Raw genomic sequence first — 24,902 nt, 5'->3', positions numbered from 1 at the left:
TGAAAAAAGCCCTATCATATAATACAACATTTTGTAGCAATGCCCTTGGGAAAGCAATACCCTACCAATATATATTGCAATATCAGTATACCAACAGTGAATATTATAATAGCAATTACCACCTTTTAAATTACTTGTGTAATGTTTATTATCTGGAAAAGGCACTCACTACATTTAATGTGATCTGTTCATAAAATCAACTGTACACAACAAACTTATCACAGGTCATGGTCATGAAAAGGTTAAAGATATCCGATAAACAGGTTACACGTACAACCAGTGTGTGATTCGCCTTTAGAAATGCATGCAGTGCACGCGAGTGATACATTTAATAATTCTGTAAAGTGTAAAGAAGGCGTCAGGTAGTAGAGTCAGTGCCTGCTTGTAAAATGTAAAATAAAATTAAAATGGTCATGTGTTAAACATTTCAGTGAGTCTAGGAACTACAGGAGAACACATCTCAGTGTGCCAAAATGTTGCTTCAGAATGAAACACGAAAAAAGAAACATGTTTAGTTCATATATTACAGTTAAATGGAAAATTCAACTCAAGTGCTTGGCTGATATAAAAAGAAGTAAACACAATCAAACATGCTCGATGAGTACAAAATCAACAGCATCACATTCATCCATTAAAAAGTCACTGAAGCAGTCTGAAGACATTTGTGATAAAAGTGAATGTCATCTACAAAAAAAAGTGTTTTTAACATGGCTGACAATCTCATGGCCAACGGTGATTAAAGGGCGGTGTCCACCAAAGCCGTTTTTTTTCCAAGCTGAAAACAGCATCACTTTGGAGGTGCGGTGTTTTTTCAGCTGACAAACTTTAGTTGCATGTATGAAACGTAATATCTACGGAAGTAAACATGTCGGCACAGGGTAGAGTGCCTGCTCTGATGGAGAGGAAGGCTGAAGCATGCAGGGAGAGAGGATGGACCTGCCAGTCTGTGTAGGATATGAGAGGATAGGTTATAAATATTACAGCATTTAACAGATTTGTCATCCATTGTTGCTGCTCAGCACTTGCTCATGTCAAATGTGACAGTTTGTCTCTGCGGTAGGCTGTTTGTCCCTCCTCCACTGTGACTGGGTGGCTGTACTGACAGTGACAAGCACTGCGTTTTAACCCAAAGTTGAATATTTTTCAACTCTCAGAACTGACAGTGCTCAGTCCAGAATTTACGCCCAGTGTCTCACTGCGCTGCTGTAAATATGCAGCGTTTCCATTGTAAATCTTTTTTCTTTTTTTTTCTTTTTAAATTCTGGCCTCAGAAAAAAAGCTTTAGTGGACACGGCCCCTTAATGTGTGTCTGTCAGGTTAGTTTCTGCTCGGTGTTGATCCACAGTAGTGGTAATCATTGCTGAAATACATGATTTTTGTTTTTTCATAGAGCATGAAAAAAAGCCGTACATTTCATTTAATTAAAACAAAAAGAAACATTATTACAGCTGTCATTTCAGGCTTTCAAGGTAGTCAATTAACTGCTATGGTTGTGTTTTAATAACCATGCACAATCAAGGTGAATAGTTTGTTTTAATGAGTTCTTAGTATGTAGTAGTTTAAACCCCAAAGGCTGCAATTTCAAAGTCACAAACCATGTAGGAGTAATTGTACATGTCAGTTAGGTAAATGCTCGTATTGTCTATTGATCCAGCAGAAATACAACCGCCTTTCCTCTGTTCATTTAGCGCTGTAGTCCTTCAGTGGCTGGGCTAAAAATAGCCACCACAGCATGAGATGACAAAGCAGAGATCGATAATGTCTCTGAAGATGGATGACATGTGGATGGCTCTCTGGATGTCCTGCCCACGTTGTTGAAAAATAAGATTCAACATTAACAGACAGCCATTGCCCAAGTGTCTCGTACAAGAGTCGTCAAGGCTGAAAGACAACGAAGCTGGAGAGACAGCTCCTGTAGAGATGACAGTTTTTTAGTAGCCCGTTCTACAGTAACATCCGATATGAGGTATTTTAACTACAGCCTCGTCTGTCTCTTCGATTTTTTGGCAACACATTGTCTTCCCATGGCTATGGCACGATGACTGAATTTCCTGGGAGCAGTTCCAATCAAAGCATAGGAAACAGAAAGGCACATTTCTTGACATCTCAAGGGACCATGCACTCTGTGTATCTGTCTCTTTCACTCTGTTTCTGTCTCTGAAGCACTCGTCCATTCAATGTCTAGTCGTTCTCACTGTCTTTGGCCTGCACTGTGAACCCATTCAGCTTGCTGCGCTCCATTGCGTACTGTGACAGGTTTGTCAGACTGGTGTTTCCCTCCTTTCTTTCTCCAAGTTCTTCATCTGGCTCCCCGTCTTCTTCCTCTTCCGTCCTCTCCTCACCCAGCATGGCATTGTTTATGCCTAGACTCGCCCGCCGTACCTCTTCATTAATGTTCCTCCGTAGCTCACGGTTTTTGTTGCGCCTGGCCAGTTTGGTGAGAGATCCAAAGCGCATGTTGAAGAGATTCTCCTCCGAGGAGGACGCTGTCTGTGGGGCTTGCTCACTCCCCTGATGGTCGTACGGCTCACAGGCCCCCTTCAGCCTCAGGTTGTTGAGTTTGGTGTCAATGCTCTCCTGGGAGGAAGTCTTGAAGCGGCCGGCATCTAGGCTGGCAAACAAGGCCCGCTTCTCTGGAGACAGCATGTCCAGGGAGTGAGCTCGCTGCTCAAGGCCAAGCTGACGGCGCTCCATGCTGCGGATGGTGGCGGCCCGCTGGAGCTTGTCATGGATTTCAACGCTCAGGCGCCGCCGCGTTTCACGGAACTCTGCTCGAACATTTGCCTTCCATTCAGCTGCATGAGCTTTAAACTCCCCAACCTGCAACGAGAGTGCAATAAAAAAAGGATCAGGAAATGAGCAGCAGCAAGACATAATTTTCCATTCTAGCCCTTGTCTCCTCTGTCTGGACTTTAAAGGTAAAAAGAAGTGTTACATCTTAAACACCTTAAACAATAGCTACCTGTTCGGAACATTTTGACAAGGTCTAGGCAGAAATTAATAGAGATGGGACAAAAGGGACCAAGGAGGCAGCAGTGACCTTTTATTTTCTACCTCTGTAATGTAATACTGAGCGGTGTAATTGAATGAACCTCACCTCTTCTTTGGTCTTTTTAGACAATACCCGAAGCCAGTCTCCAATCATGCTGAGGACAGCTGCAAAGTACGCCAAACCCACCAAGATCCAGAACCACACCAGGGGCTTGTACCACTTCATATAGTCGATCCTACGGTCACCACCTGGAGGAGATGGAGAATACCCACAATAAGTCAAGTTAGTTTAACAAAACATTAGTCTACATCATGACAGAAACAACTGTAGATCTACCTGCCACATAATCTCCTATTCCCACTGTGGTGAGTGTGATCACGACAAAGTAGATGGCCTCCAGTGTTGTCCAGCCCTCGATGTGTTTAAAGATAACAGCAGGGATGGTGACAAAAACGATGCAGCCGGCCAGGATGAATAGGATGGTGGACGTCACTCTGATCTTAGTCTGGCTGATCTGTTTATGTTTTTGCTGAAAAACCAAACAGGAGAACAAATACGAGCATTTAAAAAAAAGATCATCAGTGAGTGGTAGTTTGATCAAAAAGAACCCAAAGGAACCGAAACATGACTCACATCGAAACAAATCTGAAATGGTTATTAATCCATTGAAAAAAAGTGGCAAACATGAATGAAAAAGAACTAAAACTTGCGACTCACCCTGAATATCTTCTCAACTCTCAAGATGCTTTTCACAAAGATGGTCCCCAGCTGGTCTCCAATCCCCGCCAACAAGAAGCCAAAGAGAGGGATGCCAAATATGGCATAAAGGATGCAAAAGATTTTCCCACCCTGTGTACTTGGAGCTATGTTTCCATAACCTGTCACAAATGAGGAGGAAGAAGAAGAAAGAAGGGATAAGAGAGTGAAGAAACATGACATTAAGGACAGAAAAACAAGAAAGGAAGGGCGAGGAGCGGTGGCAAGGAGGAGGCGGAGGAGTGTAGTGTTAGATGACAAGCAGAAGAAAACAATCAAGACTGTCTTATGCAACATAATGAATTGAGGCTCATATGTAACATGTTGTTGCTGTTACAGGGGTCTGTGGTAAATAAGCTCCTAAAAAGACAATAATTAGGTTCCCCTTTGAGAAAATTGGTTTAATTATGGCCCTACAGTTACAAAGATACAATGAAGAAGCCAAGGAGACACATCAAGGGCAGTTAATTGTGATTGTTTTTAAATTCAATGTTATTTAAAATAATTTGAGCAGAACACATATGTTTTATATTTGTAATGGCTTTGTTATGATCAGAGAAGTAAATGAAGCCACTGAAAGTCACCGTTCAGCAGCATATTAGTGAATGCCATAATTAATTAAATCTCTGGACTACAACATAACAAGCGGTCAGGGTCATTGTATTTTTTCTCCAGTCACTTAACTGAGGGGACATGCAGCAGTGAGCAGAAACTTTAATGCATCTGCTTTGATGCTGAAAATATGGCTCCTAAATGGAACTATATCTACTGAAGATGCTCAAAGCTCACTGGCAAGTTATGAGACAATGAGCTCTGGGCCCAAACATGCAAAAGGCCTTACCACCACACTGAATTTATTGTTGCTGTTAGTGACTGTTAGTCATTGTGTTTGTTTTTGTAGTTGTTTTGTGTCTCTTTGTAGTTATTTTTGTCTGTGGTTGTTATGCTCGTTTGTAATTATTCTTTGTGTCTCTGTCTTTTAGTTTGCGTCTCTGAGGTCATTTTGATGTCTTGCTTTCTGTGCCTTTGTAGTCAGTTTTCATCTCTTTGCAATTGTTTTGTGTCTTTTAGTGGACATTTTGTGTGCCTTCGTATATGTTTTCTGTCTCTTTCTAGTCATTTTTTGTGTCTTTGTATCTGTTTTATGCCCCTTTGTAGTCAGTTTACATCTCTTTGTAGTTCCTTGTCTTTTAGTCTCTTAATGGTCATTTTGAGTCTCTTTTAAGTTGTTGCATCCCCTTTGTGGTGACGTTGAGTCTCTCTGTGGTTTCTTCGCCCTTTTATTAATCATATGAATGGGTAGGATTAAATTTATAACTCTTCCTAATTCTTTATGCACACATAAATTGAGAAAATTTGTGGATGGAATTTTGTATTTCCTTTTTGTTATTGATTCATTTGAACTAATTTTTTTTGTTGTATTTCACATGTTTGGAACAAACGCATCAAATCAATCAATTAATCAATCAAAAACTCTTTGTGTCACTTTGAAAATGTTTTATTTTTCTTTGTGGATATTTCTTAATCACTTCTTGGTTGATATGTGTGTCTTTGAGTGATACGTTGCAGGTGAAGGCCAGAGGGGCCCTGATTCTTTTTGACCCCTGGGCCTGTGCCCGATTGGCCCGTTAATGTCAAAGCTTCAAGGCCTTAAAGGCCTTTTACTTTCATTTCACAAAGTAAAAGAATTTTGACCAGCCATAAATTGTTAACAACAGGTTTGTCTTGTAAAAACAAGAAAGCCTTTAAGGGAGACAACAAGCTCATATGAGACACTGACATAAAAAACATAGCATTGCCTGTGTCAGCAGTAATCGTTTTATCAGCAGCCTTGATAATGCTGATCTTCACAGGTTGTTAATCCCACAGTGCTCTGGCTTTGCATCATTTAGCAACACCTCATGAGGGCAAAGGGATTTGTAAAACTCACCTGAGGGCAACAATACAAGGGAGGATTTAAACAGCTTTGCAGAGATTTGTAACGAGAAAACACCTCTGACAAACTGAAAGAACAAATCCTATCTAAAGCACTTCCACGCCTTTTAAACAAATAATTATTGACTATTAGTCTTGCATTTGTAAGCTCACGTTGTTTTGGGGCAATTTTTGTACCATTTGAGTGATTTTTACCAAACATCATTACACAACAGTCTAATGACTCGTCATACCTCTTTGATAATACCTTCAAAATGCTGTTTCATCTGTTCATATAAGAGACGACTTTTTATGATTAATGTAATGTCATGCAAAACATGCATTTGACATAATTGTTTATTACATGGTTGGCATTGGCTTTAACCTACACTGATTAAAACCAGCACTGAAGGCATGTCTTAGGGCCAGACACTTAATTTTTGTTCAAATTGTCAACATTTATTCAACAGTAGCAGAATTAGCTTGTCAAAGTATTAAACAGTTGATGGTTTAAAACGTTACCTATGGTTGTGATGACAGTCCCAGCGAAGAAGAAGGCACTGCCCAGGTCCCAGTAACTGGAGTTGTAGGATGTGTCTCCAATAGGACTCACTCCTGCACTCACTGCATCAATGGCATGCTGGAAAGAAACATGAATTATAATGTTAATGGGGGAGGGGAATATAAATTAGATGGAGAGAACTGAATTAATCCCAGAACCATGTCACAATGCTAGTGATAATACATGTAGCCAAGTGGATGCAGTTATAATTGATTTATCACTTAAATATTACTGTATCTTACATTGAAATCATTTAATGATAATATAATCATTCATATACAAACAATATTTGTGAGGTTTAAAAAATACAAAAAATCCGATTGTTTGCAGATGATACACATTTTTTTGTTGTGGTAAGAATTTGAAATAATCATTTAAGATAGAGTTGAAAAATAATTCTTATAATGCTAAAGAGTTGGTTTGATTTTAATAAACTAACACTGAATGTAAATAAAACAACATTTTTAACCTTAGGTTTATCATTTAACCAACATGAACCTCATGATAACTGAGGGTAGAAATTGAAAGAGTTTTTGAAATTAAATGTCTTGAAGTAATAATAGAAAACTTAACTAAACTTAACTATAGGTAACTTTAAAAAGATGCAGTAAGCATTGTAAACAAAACTACATATAAACAACCAATAAAACCAACTCTTTATCAAATTAAAACCGTAAACGTCATACACAACATAAACTTCATAATGTATGGGGCAAAAACCCAAATATTACTTAATAATGTCCAAAAGTTGTTTCAAATGAGAGAAAATCAACACGTTTTGAGAGGAAAATAAGCATTGGATTGAACACAACTTTGATAATTTCATCACTTTGACATTTTGCATACATATAAATTATGCTGTACACATTGTTTCAGCCATATAATATTGTTCTAACCTTTCGGGCTTGGAACACCTGAAAATGAAGCAATGTCTTAAATGCATATGTCAGTTGTAAACAGTTAAACCACAAAGATTTATATTGCTTTTATTTGAATGCAAAGGTTGTAAAATTATCCATCAATTCACAAGAAAAAAAAGCAAAAATTTGAATAAAATAGGAAAAATTTAGCATAACTTTTTTTCATAAATGTGTTTTCTTGTAACCCCTCAGATTTACTTGCAACCTCTTGTGCAGGTCCCAACCCCTGTCTTCGAGCATGGACTTTTATATTTATCTAAGAGGATATTCCCTATGAATGTATTTGAGTAATTTTAGTATTCTGCAATACACTGACAGAATTTTTAATGCGCATAAAAAAATTAACAATGTCAACATGTGCAATCACTGCTCTTGTGGACATTCAGCAGGTACATGCACAGCACCAGCACGAGATCTTCACAGTGAGCTGTTTCTCCACTCAGCGCTCTTACCCACATTGCATGTTTTCACACTTCACGCTGACTAAATCTACACAGACTTTCACTCGCAGCAGAGGGACCTTTATCTCTCTTTTTCTTTGTGTCAGCCTTTTCCTTTAGTCCTTCAGCTTCTCTTTATCCACAGCTTGTCTAAGAAAAAACATTAAGAAGCCACAATGCTTTGCGTTTACTGCATCATTATTCTCACTGATCTCCCTCTGAGCTCCTTTATGTAGCCATGAAAAGTTAATCTACTATGTTTCATTCCTTCTGAATCCCCTGTTTATTGGTATTTTATGAGTAAAGCATTTATTTTATTTTCTGCGAGGAAATTAATAGTTTTAAATTGAATAGTCTGCTGACATGAAAGTCATTTTGAGGGTTGACTTTGGTTAGAAATAGCTCCATTTACCAATATAGAAATACAGCCTCTTCATTCGGGGCAACCCCCCGATCTATCCATGCAAGCTGTTAGTGCGATGCACGTCCATGTAATAAAATATGTATCAACTCTCGTGACATACATTTCAAAGCAGACAGAGTGGAGGACCATTTCCACACACATCACTGCACATGCCGACTCATAATCTTGCATGTGATTTCCTCGGCTCCATCAGTGCAGCCCCCTAATGAGACAGATTTTGGTATCTAAAATTAGCCAATTACAGTAATGCTATTTCATATATCAGACACAGCTGCTTTATAGGGGAAATATCAAAGCGGTAATTATATAATAAACCCCAAATAGCCCAATTCTGGAGTCAAGGGAGAGCCAAAAATAGCCTCACAATGTTTCTGAATATTTTATGAGATGGTCTATTTTTGTCTCTCGCCTTTTTCACAGCCAAGTTCACGCTGCATTAGAGATGTGGAAAATCCTCCTTCTCCACGTGCACTTTTGAGGCACGAGGATGCTGACTTTGATTATGTGTTGCAGAGTGTTAATTGGGACGACAAATGGTGTTTTCGTTTTCACTCCATTTTGATTGCACAGGAGAACGAGCAAACATTCTTGCACAATCAACACCAAATGCCACGCTAATGTGTTTTTTTTTTCATATTCTCTACTGCAGTATCATTAGAGAGCAAGCTAACTCACTGCAGATCTTTATCCTCTCTGTGTGTCTTTGTAGCCCACAGCAGGTGACGGCGGTGATCCAGCCAGCATGGTGCCTCACTCTCTGTGAGCCGCTGCCAAGCACTCTCCTCTGCAGCACTCTCAACATCACTTATATCTATAGCTTTGCCCTGACCACCTTGAAGCATTAGAGCCACACAAATGACTGCCAAACAGGAAGACTCTGGTCCATCACAGATAAGACTGACTTTGATTTATCAGAACTGTGTGTGAAGTGAGCCGAAAAAAAACACCAAAGTCAGACTTTGATATACAGAGTGGCACACGCTGGATTCTTTCGCACAAAATCGGCCTGTTTTTGGCACTGATAATGTCCCCAGATCCTTTACTTAATGTTTGTAATGGTGTAACAGTGGTCATCTAGTGTAAACATGAAAAGTTTCATTTTAAGGGTCAAAGGAAAGCTAATTTTGGATACTTAATACAGTATATTTTTAAGTAGTTCAAATTTTTGTATTTAAAATCTATAATCAGATAAAAGTGCTGTATTTCCCTGTGAAATATCAACACATTTCATCCCAGCTCTTCAAATACCTTTTGTGTATATTTTTCAGTAGACCTTTATGTCTATATAATATGTGGTAGGTAACCTTGGCTTAACATTCACATGGGAAGCAAACAGTGGACTTCTGGGTGAAAGTCCTGGGTTTGTTAGATCAGAGTTCGGGTTCGGACGCTAATAATACTGCTGTAAAAGTTGCCTTTTTGTGTTGGTGTCTGACGCCAACGTTATTTACAAAGCATTGGTTTTTGATGAGTTAGGAGTTAGAATGGGCTGGAAATGTACTGTAAATTAGCATAAAGTGGAAATCAAGTACTTTCAAGTTGTACTCAGCTACAGTAAATGAGTGATTGCACTCAGTACATCCCACCACTGTACACACAGCATCTTGTGTTGTGACTTTTGAAGACAAACAGATCTATAATATCTGTATATTTTTGTCATGTAGTATTTTCATTATTTGGTACACATTGTGTAGCCACCCATGGAGCTGATTCCTCATTAGAAGATACATAAAGTCTTATTATCTCATTGAACAAATACTGGTACATGCTTGCCCTAATGAAGGCCTTGATGGCTGAAACAAGTAGGCATGTCTTTAACTACTGAAAGCCATGTTATTAAAGGCTTTTGAGATCTTTTGAGTGCCTCAGATTTCTTCAAACTCCCCAAACTGAGGAGTACCAGAGGGTCATATTTGTCACACTCAAGCAGCATTCCACGCATACTGTTTTTTCATGAAAAATCATGTAATTCATTCTAAAATAAAAATATGACGGTGTTGGTTGCGTATCCTGACGTAGATTTACAGCAGGTAGCTAAGTGTTTATAAAAGTTCATTTGGAGATAAGTGACTCATCAATAAACGAGGCTTGACTGGTGTCAATAACAGCGCGGCTTCACATTGTGCCAAAGTGTGAGTCATCCTGATGGCGCTGGAAAAGCCAATTAGATGTGCTGCCTATGTGGGCACACAGTGGGTGAACAGCAGCACACATACTGAGGCAGACATGAGGTCAACAGACGTTCATGGACACACACACACACACACACACACACACTATTGAGCACAGCTTTACAAGTGCCTCCTCTAGCTGTACATCGCTCTCTTCCAGCTCAGATGCTGTACATATACACATGCTTCGAAAGGTTGCCATTTTTCTGTCAGATCCTCCACTGAACAGTTTGACAATAGTGAGTCACTACTGTTGTGTCGCCACAGAGGATCTTTGTCTGAGTGACAGGCATGACACCACATGAACGGACAGATAACAGAACCTGTTAGAAGACCAGACAGACTCTTTGATGGAGAACTTGTGAGGGAGCATGTCCTGGGGGGGATTCTTGAGATGGCATTGAAAAAAATGTTGTATTTGTCATTTTTAGTTTCACACATGGTCTGATATCCATTATTCTTGCAGAGCTAAGAGTTAAAGTAGAATCATAGCTCAGTAGAGTGAGAAATCGATATTTTCTCTTGTGATTCAAAGAAATAAAAAATGCACTTTTTTGCAGAGAAAGTATTGGCAGAGACGACTGCTACAACTCTTATGGTACAGTAAATATGAAGCTACAGTCAGCAGCCAGTGAGTTATTTTTCAATGTTTTTTTTTTTTTTTCAAAAACATATTTTAAAGCCCTGTTAAGGCGTAATAGGAAGTTGGTGCCTCTACTTCCTGCACAGTGAAAACAGACGAAACTGATCCATTGACAAAACTAAGCAGGACTGATCAAACATAAATCAAGATTCTTGTCATGTAGCACCAATGAAACAAGATATATGTTAATTTTGATATTTCAGTTTGGTGTATTTTCTTGTGTTCTGACACAGCCAGGCTAGCTGTTTCCCCATGTTTCCAGTCTTTATGCTAAGCTAAGCTAAATGGCTGCTGATGGTGTGCCACGCCATTGTTTCAACAGCCCAAAATTCCAAAGCCTGGGTAGTCAGGAAAATGTACCATTGGACCGATAGCCCATTTCTCCGACAGCCCATTATCCTAAAATCAAACGACTATTGCTCTGAAATCCCATTTGTCTGAAAATACATACTCCCAGCAGTTACCTTCAGTTTCCCAGCGGTGTTTGAGCCACCGATTCCAAGTGTTTTTACCGACCCATCTCAGCGTTTCAAGCAGCATTTGAGCCATTGATCCTGGGTGTTTTTAGCAACCCTTTGTGGCTTTCTAAGCAGCATTTGCAGCAACTGTAACTAGATGTGTTCTGTGCCCAAACCTAACCAAATATTCACCGCAGCGTTGTTGACAAATGTAACATATCAGTGATTTACAGAAACGTACAATGCAAACATTTTTTTCAAATGACTGGGTTTTCTTACCGCACGGAGAAATGTAACTTTGGAGAAATGGGCATTTGTTTATATAAGCAGGTTGTTGAAGAAATGGGCTTTTGGTCCAGTGGAACATATTTTGGACTAATGGGCTTTGAAAGTTTTTTGCCATCGGAACAATGGACAGTCTTCACTGCATAATTTTACATTCCATAGAGACATGAAAAGTTGTACTCGTCTTCTCATCTCACTCTCTGTAGAAAAGCAAATATCTCAACACCACAAATTATTCTTTTAATCAGTTTGTCAGAAGTAATATTGTAAATGAGTTCTGGGAAATTTCATGGAGGCCAATAACTGGTGAGACACGTCGTGATATGTTATGTCATGTGTCTGAATCTGATCGTTTGTCCAGGAGACAGTCTTGTCTGTGAATCAGCTGCTGCTGTAGCACTGCTGCTTCGAGCAGCAGGAGGTCTGTGACTGCTGGCCTGTGCAATAAATAATTGATTCCCTCCGGACCACAGGCACACCATGCTAAAGGTTTGTATTTCCACATTTCTCCTTAGGAAATAGTGTCATTGATTTCTTTTACAAACTCATTATAGCACTTTTGTGGCTCAAAGGTTGGGTGCCGCAAGGGATGAAGAAAGGAGGCTTCTCTGAGAAGGAATAACAGAACAGACGTGGGTGTGGAAAGTGAGACAGAGATAGATAGGCAGGCCAGTATTCACTGGAGCAGTGTTAAAGAATCTACTGTCGAATGGAGCCATTCTAGTGAAAAGCGGAGCACACCAAATGCCATGTGGTTGGCTCTCTCTTTAGGGTTATTTCAACCTTTTAGAGAATCAGCGGCGTCCACTGTGGCAATGATGTGAATCGTGTATTTACTCTTCTCAGAGTACATGAGAAAAACATGGAAAACACATTATTCAAAAAGGGCTTCTCTCTTCTACCAGATTTCCTGTATTTCCATATGTTTTCTACAGAATACTGCTAATTACATACTCCTGTTCGGAAAATGGATTTGCCATGTAGTCCTTGAGTTAAAAACCCTCAATATCAAAAGAAAACAACCCCATATAGAGTGCCCCAGGGATTACGTTTCTTTGTAGGTCAACCTAGAAGCTAACGTCGTCCTGGTTCACTTGTCAAAAAGCCTATGGGATTTTTCCATTGAATTTTGGATTTTGCAGAAAATACATATGGTAAATACATGTTTATGATACTTACACATTTAATTCAGCAAAATAATTGCCACAAATGAACACCAGGATAAGCTTAAATGTAATCACCAGTGGTAAAAGGCTACTGCTAGGCTAAAACAAACTACACTATAGTCATGTCGCCACCACTATGAGGCTGTAAAGCTTTGTTTAGAGCGGTTGATGATGTTTTGTAGTCTCATTTAGCTACTTAGCTACTACATTGAAGCTTAAAAGTTTACAAGTGGGTATTTACTGACATATTTATGTTGTACATCAAAATTTGAAGGTCTCTTAAGCTACTGTTAACCACAGGCTTCTAACAAAAACCCATTCAAAAAACCCATTGACTTTGAGACGAGGGAACTGGAAGTGTTGAAATGCTTACAGATTTCCTGGTTTTAGGGATCAATACTGGGGTTCTCTTTATGTGCAGGATATCCCTCTCTTTTCCTTGAGGAGGAGTGTTTGACTGAGCTCAGTCCTCCTTTCCTCTATCATCGCACACCATCACAAATCAGACTTTCCACTCAGCAAACTGCACGCCGACACATCTCAAATTATTTTCCAATCCCGCTGCACATGTCAGGTTGATGTATTGACCTTATACCTCGACCTGTAATTCTTAGCTGTGATATGAGAGATCGGCGTGAAGAATCATCGCCATATCTTGAGTTATAAAGCGGCTGACTCCGTAAAAAGACATGCACAGTTAAGTTATGATGTGATGGGATTTTTCTTTTGACTATCTGCTTGTTATCTGGTCCAGTTCACACAGGTATTGGCTGAGAATAAAAGCTTGACACGCTTATAACATGCAGAACGCTGCAAACACCATGATTCAGCGCCTTTAATCAACCTCGGTGTCACAGGTTAAGGGTTGTCAGTCATGTTTGTAACAACAGGCCGTTTTATCCAGAGTCACATGTGAGATATCTGCCCCACAAAATGAATCATTCTTATAGATGCTCTATTTCATTTTATGATCAGATACAGCCAAGGGCGTTACTTTGGTTACGCTTTGGTTAAGCTCTTATCCCAACTATTCAAATACTGCTGCTTTGTCAGTGGAACTTTGTCTAAATACGGTACATTAGGTCCTGCATCTGGACGTTCCAGGACAGCGTGTCAATTAATGCTTCTTATACACATTGTGTCTTTTAACAACACAACACACTTCCATTTTCATTCTGGAGATCAGGAAATGAATAGTTTTTGCTCATGACATGCATAAAGTTTTAAAACAGTAGGTAAAACACTTTGTTTTTATGCTTATTTCGTTTGGTTTGGAAACAAAAGCACATGGTTAGATTTAGAAAAACACCATGGTTTAGCTTTACAGAGAACAGCACGCTCATGGGTAAAAGGATTTGTTGGACCCATCAAACTATCGTCCCACCCTCCCAGTAGGGTTTTTTCCTACTCCCCTACCCCTATCATGGTAGCTGCCGATAGCATTACAACCTGCCACCGCCTGGTGCGTATCATACCTTTGCTTAAGAACTCTCGGTGCATTTGCATCTGCCACTGACATCATTACGGCCACAGCCAACCCCTTCTCCTCGTCATAACCCTCTCTTGTGTAGCTTTGTGTGTGTTCATTAGGATGCGTTGTCCCCTGCCCTGGCTTGGGAGAGTCTAATTGGAGTGATGTGTTCAATCTTGGCTTTGTCTGTCAGCTGGGTGCAGTGGAGGCTCACCAACACTATAAATGCCTGACCGGCAAGATCATCTCCTGACAAGTGTTAAGACCACCTGTTTTAAACCAGCTGTTTTAAATTTACTAGGTTTTAGAGGTGCTGTTTTTCATTAGATAAGTTTAATAGCTCTGTTTTTTAAGGGCCCTCTATTTGTTATAGTTATTTCTTTGATTTTTCACAGCACCCACAAGACCTTTCTGTTATAGTTTTGCCTTACTGTTTGTTGTTTACAGTAATGCTTATTTTCTTGGTTAAAAAATAATTTTGATTTGACCAAAAACACCTGGTTTTTATGTTGCTTCCCTCTCCTTTCACGAGTTGGGTTATAACAGACATCCACTGACATCACAATTTGGGGTGTTGCCTGTTGCCTCTAACACTGACGCGCCCTGTGCATATCATACCACTGCGAAAGGTGTCTCTTTGCGCTGGTGTCTGTGATGCCAGTATTCCTGACAAAGCAGCAGTTTGACAGTTCTGAAGGAAAACGGGTAGTATATAACAGAACAGGGGGTGTTGGGGTCCACCATCAGGAAAAAAATATGTGTAAATCTAATTTCCAGCATTTCTACATATGGACAAAATTATGAACAAAAAAATCAAGGCAACAATTAAGTTGGTCATTATGTTCAGTTTTGCCAGAATAGTTCTATGTGTGCTAAATATGTTGCTCCTTTGTTGAATTTTTGGAGGATATGAGAGCAAAATCAGTAGCTGAACAAACATTCTCAGCCAGAATCTGATGGCTGGCCAAAGACAGGTGTGTTTAGCACAATATTTGTGGTAAAAAAAAATTTAAAAAACGACATTTTTCAAATTGGGAGGCACAAACAGGATTTTGCAGAGGATATTACCCCTTGGGACAGACATTGATTTAGTATTGTGTTGAATTATAAATAACACAGGGTCCGCTCCTGAAATTGTTCTTGATCTTTCAAACCTGCAAGTTTTGCTGCAGTTGTTGTAGAACAGAGGACATATCACACTCCGTTTTGGTGGAAGACAGAGAAACTTGGCTTCAGACGTTTCTTACAGTAAAGCCAACAGTGCTCTTGTGGCCGTGCGCTAGTTTCCTTATTTAAAATGTGTGGGTGTTGTTAAAGCCTCACTCTGGTATTTCACACTGTACTAATACATGTATTATTGAAGGTATAAGGCAGATACCCCTTAGCTATTACATTTATTTCTCAAAATAACCCACTTTGCTAAAATGCAAGTTAAGTATTGACTGTTTTGTTTGCAACAGAATCAATACAGACTTGCAGTTAAATTTCACAATTGTCCACTCTGAGCCGCTGTGAGATAGCATAAAGGTCATGCTGACTGACCTTATTTTGTAGGATCAAGATGTTTATTATTTGCCCTTTTCTCCAAGATCGTTATGTAACATAAACCTGCATGTGCTGTGTGTTTGCCAACAGATGTGAAGTGTCACCGAGAATCATGGGTATCTCTGTGGTGACCCTGAAGGTATTAATGTGCTTCCTGATGAGGAATTGACCTGCCTCTAAGTCTGCTCCTGACATTTACTCATCAACTGGCATCAACCAGGGGGGCCGAGAGCAAGGGGTTTATCTTCTGACAATGCTACAGTCGATATATAATCGATTTATGGGCTCATCAACGCAGCAGGAAGAAATTTAATGAAAACACATTTCAAATGTCTATAAATCAGCATTCACTCTTTTCGTGAAATAGTTCTGATTAAGTACAATGTAACCCTTAAAGAAATACTGAATGCAAGATTTTCCAAAAACAATATATCCACTAATACAAAAGTAAGCCTTCTTAATCATCACTTACAATCCACAGATCCACTAAAAATGTTTGCCGTGTATTTATGTGCAAAGACTCTGTCTATATTTTCTTATTTTCTTCTTATTTTGGTGGCTGTGGTCTAGACATTCCTGGGCATATAGTCCTGAGCCAAAAACAGCAGGTGCAGGTGAGGTGGGACTTTTAGAAAATTTAGTAATCAGGTAGCAACACATATCCAAGATGAAGCTACAAAGATCATGGACAAAGTGTTGAAAAAACATAAATATGGTGATGGTCCCATCTGTGGTCCCAACTCAAACGCCCACTTGCTTTATCTGAGCGTTGAACTGCATTTTATGATCTTCATTAACTGATGTAACCGGCAGAGGTGTCACCATCACTCGTAAGTACAGATTGCTGATTAAGACGATGAGCTGATTTAAAGAAAAAGAAAAAAAATGTGACCACAAGTTCTGGACACAACATTGACATCAAGCAACTTTATCATTCATTTCAACAAATGCTTCCACATTGACATTTCATACATTTTCATCATAAAAAATATTGATTAAAAGTGCTTAAATTTGAGGCTAATTTGTCACAAATACAAATAATCTTTGCAATCATAACTGTTCTAAATGAATCCACAAAAAAGTCAACTTGTTTTACTCAATATTAAAATACCTTGTTTTGTATTTAAACAAAAATGAAATGTTGTTGCATAACAAGTTTTCTGTTGACATGAGTTATAGTTCCTCTGCAGACGATGGACATTAAAACTAAAGGCTTAATTTGCTAAAGGACACCCCCTCCATGAAAGGCAGAACATCCAAGCTTTTCAAGATCATGTGACAAGTTAATGAAACCACAATTAATTAACCCGAGGACCTCTAATTACCCCTGATAGCAATCATCATCTAGAAAACTGCTGCTATAAAGGTCAGTCCGCTGACTTTCCTCCTCTTATCTACCAATCAAATTGAGTGACACTCAGAATAGGTTTACAGTTCATTTTCATTAATTTTTCTTATCTTCTTGTCCTCTCATAAACTAATCTGTTCAGTCCTGAAAAGATTTGACAAGCTGGAGGGAGTCTGTTCAATGTGAATACCATCCCTCACTTTATCTAAAGCTCCAAAAGCTCATCTCCACTTCACTCACCTTGATGAGCGCCTCCAGTTCGTCAGGAGTAACGCAGGGGTGTCTCTCCAAGAACGAAGCCTTCTCCAGAGTGATACTCGTCTTCTGGTTGCTCTCAAACGGCTGCTCCAGCGCCCTGAAAGCCAGACCTCCACAAACCAGGTAGAGAACGACCACGATGAACACCGCCAGCACTGTCTTCCACTTCATCACCGAGTGGAGCGCCGCGGCCGTGCCATCACAGCTGGCGTCCATGCTGGCCACCACGCTGGCAGAGCGGGAAGAGATGGACAGGCGTGGCAGTGGACAGTGACCGTTGGCCTTTGGGTCGCAGCCCATGGGGTTCTGCATGGTGGCCACACTGGCTTGGACTAGGCTGGATTTAGCCATGCCAGGCTGGACCTTTTTGGGAGGGACCAAGTTGGTCTGGACCGCCACTAGGAAAGAGTGAGAAAGAAAAGTATTATTTTTGGTTTAGTTTAATTCTGAAGACAGTTCTGAAAGTGTTTATGATGATTTCAGACTAATGAACATTGACAGACTGTTCTTGGCGGAGGGCCCTGAATCTGTTACAGGCTGGATATGAAAAAAAATGTGAAGACAGATTGAGCGTTGAGAAAAATACTTCTGAGATGTTGTTTTGTAGGCTGTCTTTGAGGCTTTTTAAGTGAGTTTGAAATGATTACACACTGATGATGTGTTCACAGATCCCACTGTTTGTCCTTTGTCCTGTCATAACCAGTGTGTTACACAACAACAAAATCCAAATGAACAGATTTAATTGGAGTTTAATTAAAGTTTTCTCTCCCTCCTTTAAGCATCCGTTTGACTTACATGTATAATACATTAAAGAGATATGAGCTCAAGTCATATGACTTTGATTTGAGTCAGACTTGAGGCACAAATTTGATGACTTTAGTCTTGGCTTCACAAAATCCAAAAAAAGACTTGCAGCTTAACTTGGTGACGTGACTTCTCTTGAGAGTTTTGACTTGAAAATACTGGATATCTTCACCCAAGCCCAAAGATTAAAAAGTATGTGATTTACAGTAAAAAGTGTGCAACAAGTCAAATCATCTCACTTTATTTCCTTTATCAACTAACATTAACGCTATTCATTCCCAGCAAGTCAACACTCAGTTTGACAGATGCTCCACTTTGCATCCAATCAAGTTGAACCATGAAGAACTAAAGTTACATTACTGAGCACTAATTGGAAAAATGATACTGAAGATCCGACTCTGTTCATGTGCAAAAATATGGTGGTCAACAAAATATGAATTGCAGTATGAGAAAACGTAAGGGTCGACATCAGTGTAGGTTTTGTTTCAACATTGTGGAGGACTCAAATGAAAAGGGGGTTTTCGGGATCCTCAGCCAGACAAATTTGAGCATCAAACACTTAATTTTTATGCCCCACCTGCTGTGAATGTTTTAAATTTTGACACAACAACGTCCTACTCTGTACACTATTTGAAGTTGCACAATGAATAGTATGTCAGAGAAAATATTAACATAGTGAGCAAATGTCTAGCTCATGTTAGCTTAACAACTTCTAACCTTTTCAACTTGTTATGAAATCTGTTTCAAAAAATAAAAATAAATTTTAAAAAGCATCCATGATTTTGTAAATTCAATACATTTGTGCCCTCTTGTTAAAATGGAATTACATTTGGTCAAGAGTGCATTATGATGTTTTTAGGATATGAAACTTAACAGTTTAGGACTTGAGACTTGTCAGTCTTGACATGGGTCTTGAGTGCAGAGACTTGAGATTTATTTGTCACTTAAACAATCCCAACTCCGATGCCATGACAGCAAAGAGGGCCAGTTGATTTTTGATTTCTGTTTCTCAATTATTTGAAATAAAAAGTACAACGATAAAACACATTCACTCTTCATCGGGTGCAAGGGGATCAAAATTGATTGCTTAACTCTGTACCTGATGAGGGCTTAAAATATCATACTTTTTTTGTAAATTAAATAATTGTAAAGGGAGTCCTTTGGAAGCAGAAATAACTGCACAGGTTTGCGCACTGACTTCACTTGGACACAAGCTCATGATAATAATAATAATAACTTACATGCATGAGGTATTAAAGAGTGATTTCCCTCTATTACTCTGAGCTAATAAAGAGCTCTTCACAGAGCCCACACTCAAAGCTATTTGCAAAAAGGCTGGTTATCTGGTGTACGACGGCGTCAAAGCCGTCATCTCATCTTAATGCGGTGAGAATTTGTTTTGCGTTCTGCACATAAAAGCCATTATTCCTGTTCAATGGAGCCTACGCTGTCCACAGCTACCCCCTCAGCCACTAACGCAGAAAACCTTGTAATTAAATTATTGTGAATTATTGTTATGAAAGGAAAAAACGGAACCTGACAATAATCAAAGGATTCTGCGAATATTACATACACAATAAGGCTATACGTGTACTTAAAAATATATGAAAGACACCATTTGCAATAAGATCCTTACAGTATTTCTAGGTTGAGGTGAAAATTGAGTTATCCTCTGTGCTGAGGAGCTGGATTCAATTTTTCTAATAGACTGTAAGAGAGGGAGGCATAAGTGCCACTCTAAGTCATTGGCTTCTGGATGGGTTTTATAATAAATGCAGGGGTGCTGGAGCAGGTCAACCAAGTGGTGAGCAGCACCGCCTGGATGCATCCAAATTTAGATTCCTTTAATGTGAATAAACCATTGTATAAGCTATTCTGAGCTTCAGCCTTCACCCTTAACACCCCCGCCTCTCAGATCGGCGCGTAACCCTCGGAGCCATGGGTGGAGCCTGCTGTCTACGCTGATGTAACTCTTGTAGGTAGGAATACGAAAACAGATTTGTCTGAGCGAGGCACTCTTTTGTTTACTAATGGGATAGCATCACTGATGGGATATGCCCAGTAACGCACGCATCCCGCCCTGCTGAGTCAAGGGCGTCCAGGAAGTGTTTCATTCTCTGATCCAAGAGCAATGAATCTTGTTAGTTAATGCCCGTATCATGAGTGAATCAATATCAGTAAAGTGATGTCAGAAGGTGCAAAACTGCCACCTTCAATTTATAGTACATGCCTTTGAGGGTGGCGGCGGGCTATTTTTGGAACATGAGATGAATTAGAAAATTAAGAGTGAGAGGTGAAGCAGCAGAAAGAATATGACCCTGCAACAGTGTTGTCTGCTGCATTAGTCATGATGATGGATGCAGTTGAGCATCTACTGGTAAATTAATTGCAAATGGGCCGAGTCCATAACTAGTCTTACTGGAAACATTAATTGCTTTTCATCTCATCTTGTGGGTGAACAAAACTGAATAAATCAGCTCCATGCAGCAGGAAACGGAAGGCCTGCTCAGAAAGCTGAATCTCATTGACTTTAGTACAGAAAAATAATTTTAAAAAACTACAATTAAAATCACAAGTGAAAAAATATAAGTCTATATCTTAGTTTTAGAAGCAAAAGCAAAACTGTGATGAACATAATTTGGTTTGCGTTTCATTTTTCCAAGGCTGTGTGGCATTCATCTAAAATCCTTTTCAACCCACTGAATTTGCTTCTTATTGATTTTGGCAAATTAAATAAGGCCTGAATGGAAAGCAGTGCTTTTTTATCTCTTAGTATCTGATACTCTCTCTCTCTCTCTCTCTCTTTCTCTCTCTCTCAGCACTCACTCTACTGTCTGTTTCCAGCATGTCTGGGCAAAGCACAGGAAGTGTTCACAGGAGACTCAGGTCCATATTAGAGATGGAAAAATAAGTGGATGTTGATAAGGATTTTCATGCACTAAAGATGTTGCATCAAACATTTAGCACACTGTTCAGTGGGGCACAGTTGTGGTGGGACACTGTAAACATTCACTTTGTCAACATTTGAGCTGCATATTGCGTGTACAAATGCATTATCCGCACACTGATGAACACAATGCAAAACTACTAGTAATAGTAAACACGAGGGCAGATTTTGGGCTGTGCTCAGGTCGGCTGCTGGCCCAGCTACTCCCTGTGGTACGAGACAGGTTGTGGGCGTTCAACTCACCAGCTGAGCCCCAAAATCATGCGTCAAGCCAGCCCGTATCACGTATGAAGGCCAAGAACTTCCGGTGACAACTAATTTCAAAATAAAATGTTTAAAAAATGGTTACTGTATATGAAACTTTATATAACGTAGCCAACAAACAACATGGCTTTAAGATCTTGCATCAAATCAATGGGATCATGTGCATATAAAACGGACAGAAAAAACAGATAAATCAAAACAGATGATAGATTGATGTATAATTATGTATCAAGAAATATTCAAGAAATGAAAAAAAGGGCTTTGGCTGCATTTTTATATATATTCATATATATTTAGAGTTCTGTAGAGAAAAATGTCACTACATGGGAAACATGCTTATATTAAGGGGAATAGATGAGGAGTCATAGCCTACTTCCTGTGAGATTCAAACGATAAATCCTTTAAGCGAAATTATTTTGAGCAACAACTTTACATGCTTTTACTTTGGTACTGTTTCCGGTTTCACGCTGGTTTTTGCTGTCAAGTGAAGCAGTTGAAGCTCCGCTCCCAGCAGCGTTTTCTTATACAACTGAGCACACGGAGGATGGAGAATTAAGACATACACCCAACCGCTTTGTCTCGTGTTAACGCTCCTTTTGCAAACAAGAATAATAAAATAAAAATAAAAACAAAGTTAAATGAAGAAAATAATGAATAAGAAATTGAGCAAAATTGTTTAAGCCCGTGAATATGGCAGCCTAGTAAAAAATATTGTGTTTCAGGTAGAGATGTTGCTAAGATTTAGAGAAATATTATATGACATATAGCCTATCCAAAGTTATGAGACAATAAGAAAGCACCAACCTTGTTCGGGGTCCCAGTTAACTTGTTTCCTCGGGTTCTCTATTGGAAATTTCATCTCTATTTTTGTTCTCAGTCAAAACGTCGAAAAAGGAATTTTGTTCAATCCGATTACAGAAAATAAATTAAAATAACCAAATCACGATGAATTCTCCCACATCTTCTGGACATCACGTTTTCGTGGATGCGGGTGTAAATAATACGGAGAAATAAACGCATCGCAAGACCGCATTGTCTGCCTCTGCTGTCCCCCCTCCTTTTTTTCCTCCACCTCGCCTGGACGCGCGCTGCTCGTTTGACAAGAGAGAGACTTGTGAGACCTTTTCACTGAGCACCGCTCCAAGGACTAAACCACATCACGTCTCACACTCACACACACGCACACCAGTGGTCCGGTCCACAAACACAGCCCAAAAAAAAGCAACTTTACCCACGCGTTACCCGGCAGCGGGAACAACGGGGAAGGATGCTCTCCTCCCTTTCATTCCCAAAGCGCACCACTCCACCTGCTTTTCACTGTAACTAGCTGGAGGAAATTAGCCCATAGCTTTGCATTGGAATACATTTTCATTCAACTGTGTAATCAGTTTTTAAATTGGTTACTCACTCGTTTCTTTATCTCCCAAAACAGGATTATCCTCTCATCGTTTGGCAACCGGCGGCGGAGCACATGGCGCAGGGGAGCAAGTCAAATCAGCATCAGACTTAAACCATTACATCATTCACGTGAATGGGAAACCGTGCATTATTTATGAACGACGATAGCTAAAGACAAGACACCTCCTCAATCTCGTCAGACCCCCGAAACTGTGCAGTCAGGTGGGGGAGGCTCATCACTATAGAAACCAATTTAAAAACAGTTAAACATGTTTATTTTATTTTACTTCAGGAAATAGCACAGACCCTTGGTTTAAAATACGTGTGTAGATTAGGAGGTGCCTGTGTCTAACTACAGAAATGTCCCCTCTCTGTTTTATGATTAGTCCTATGTAGCTAAAACTTCCTACAGGTGTTGCAAATTTTCAAGATTTTGTTCATGTAATTTTAAAGGACCGTATTGTGTTTTTGCATGTTTTTGTCTATGCATTCAAGCGTTATTTACATTAGTTTAATATGCTTTTTCAAGGTTCATTTGTTGTCATTCATACATGTTGACACATGAAGGAAAGAAATTAGTAACTGGGGTCCAGCAGCATATAACAATGTGACCGAATACTAACTTATTAAATGAGAACATAAAACAAGAAATTACATAATACCTCCTTTTTTTACCCTACCTTGTAGACAGCTATTATTTCCATTAATTTCAATAGATTTGTTTTATGGTCTTCACTTGCCAGTGCATCATACCAACCATATCTTAATCCTTATTTACATTTTTTGGGAAGCCACTTTGAAAGCTTTCACGTAATGACTTCACACAGAAAGAAGTTAAATCACAGCAGAGCAACTCTAAGGAGAAATCTAATTTCCTTAACTAAAGATTCATAGAAAAAGTAGTTCAAAAATGATCAAACTGACAATGTACATGTGATACAAGTTACAGCAAAATATAATTGTCACAAAGTCACATGCCAGCATCAAATCCCACTTAACTGAGTTAACAAAAAATGTGCCCACTTGTTCACAGGTCATACATAAACCAAAAAATAAAATACCCCACTAGTTATGTGCAAGTGCAGGAAATATAAGCTTTGGTTTTGTACATAATGTCCATCAGTCAGACTTTAGAAAATTGAGTCCAGGCACAAGGTTTGCACCAAGCAGGAAGTTAGTCTGCTAGCTTTTAAAATTGCATGCAACATCCTCTCTCAATATTTGTTAATAAATAGCATCAATCTACATTTCTGAGTCACTGACACCTAATATATTCAGGTTTCTGCCCGAGGAGTGCATTGCCTGGGCAGCCTGGGACACTGTCTGTTCATGACTTCACTGCAGTCAGTTTGGGACTGGTTCGGTTACAGGGTAGCATTGGTAAAATAAAGATAAAAAAGACATTCCCTTACTTGGTAACACTTTATTTGGAGATAGTTAAGAGAATAATACCATACTAGTATATAGATTTACAAATAATCTATACAGTGCATGTAATGATTCATGACACCTCAGAATAATTTGGTTGAACTTGAACTATTCACCCAATCTATACAGCATAGGACAGATGAATAGTTTAAGTTCAACTACATTATTCTGAGAATATGTTATGAATTGCTGCATATTCTTGACAGATAAGCATATGCAGACAAACTTGAATTATTGAATCTTTGATGAAAAAATTGATGAAATGGATCAAATCTATGGTAAGAACAAACAAAGAAAAAGAAAATATAAAACAAAGTAAGGGAGTATTGAGAAGGGATTTAATGGATGGTAAAGATTGGTCAAGCCTTTAGAAAAAAAAATGAAAAGAAAGAAACCAATACACTCTTTTTCACTGCAGACATTTTGACAAGTCATGGTAGGGAAAGCACTGCTGTGCTTTTCTTGCTGGCTCACTGGAAATGCCTTCTCAGACGCTTAATGGAACTGAGTCATCGTTACACATTTCACCTGTGCTTTTTTTCAACTGTGACAAGCCAAAATTTGTGCTCTGAAAAAGATCCATGGCTGCCTAAAAAGTAAAAAAAATCTTTAGAAATCAGAAATAATTTTTAAAAAGGGGTTTGCATGTAATGTGTAGATGATTTAGAGAAGACACTCAGTATACAGAGCTTTTGCATTGAAAAATGT

The 24,902-nt window shown here is 39.1% G+C and overlaps 1 protein-coding gene across 1 annotated transcript; it reads right to left on the bottom strand.

Moving 5' to 3' along the window:
- Positions 1-2,181: 2,181 nt before the first annotated feature.
- On the bottom strand, positions 2,182-22,227 carry kcnk10b (potassium channel, subfamily K, member 10b). Its single transcript, XM_042501370.1, has 7 exons — positions 22,173-22,227; positions 17,336-17,751; positions 6,185-6,302; positions 3,710-3,870; positions 3,329-3,521; positions 3,098-3,240; positions 2,182-2,820 (listed from the first exon to the last, which is right to left on the bottom strand). Exons 1-7 carry the CDS (start codon positions 22,225-22,227, stop codon positions 2,182-2,184), a joined length of 1,725 nt encoding a protein of 574 aa, XP_042357304.1.
- Positions 22,228-24,902: the final 2,675 nt, after the last annotated feature.

The sequence above is a fragment of the Plectropomus leopardus genome, chromosome 14, assembly GCF_008729295.1.
Source record: "Plectropomus leopardus isolate mb chromosome 14, YSFRI_Pleo_2.0, whole genome shotgun sequence".
Lineage (NCBI taxonomy): Eukaryota > Metazoa > Chordata > Actinopteri > Perciformes > Serranidae > Plectropomus > Plectropomus leopardus.
This window is presented reverse-complemented; position numbering and strand designations above follow the sequence as displayed.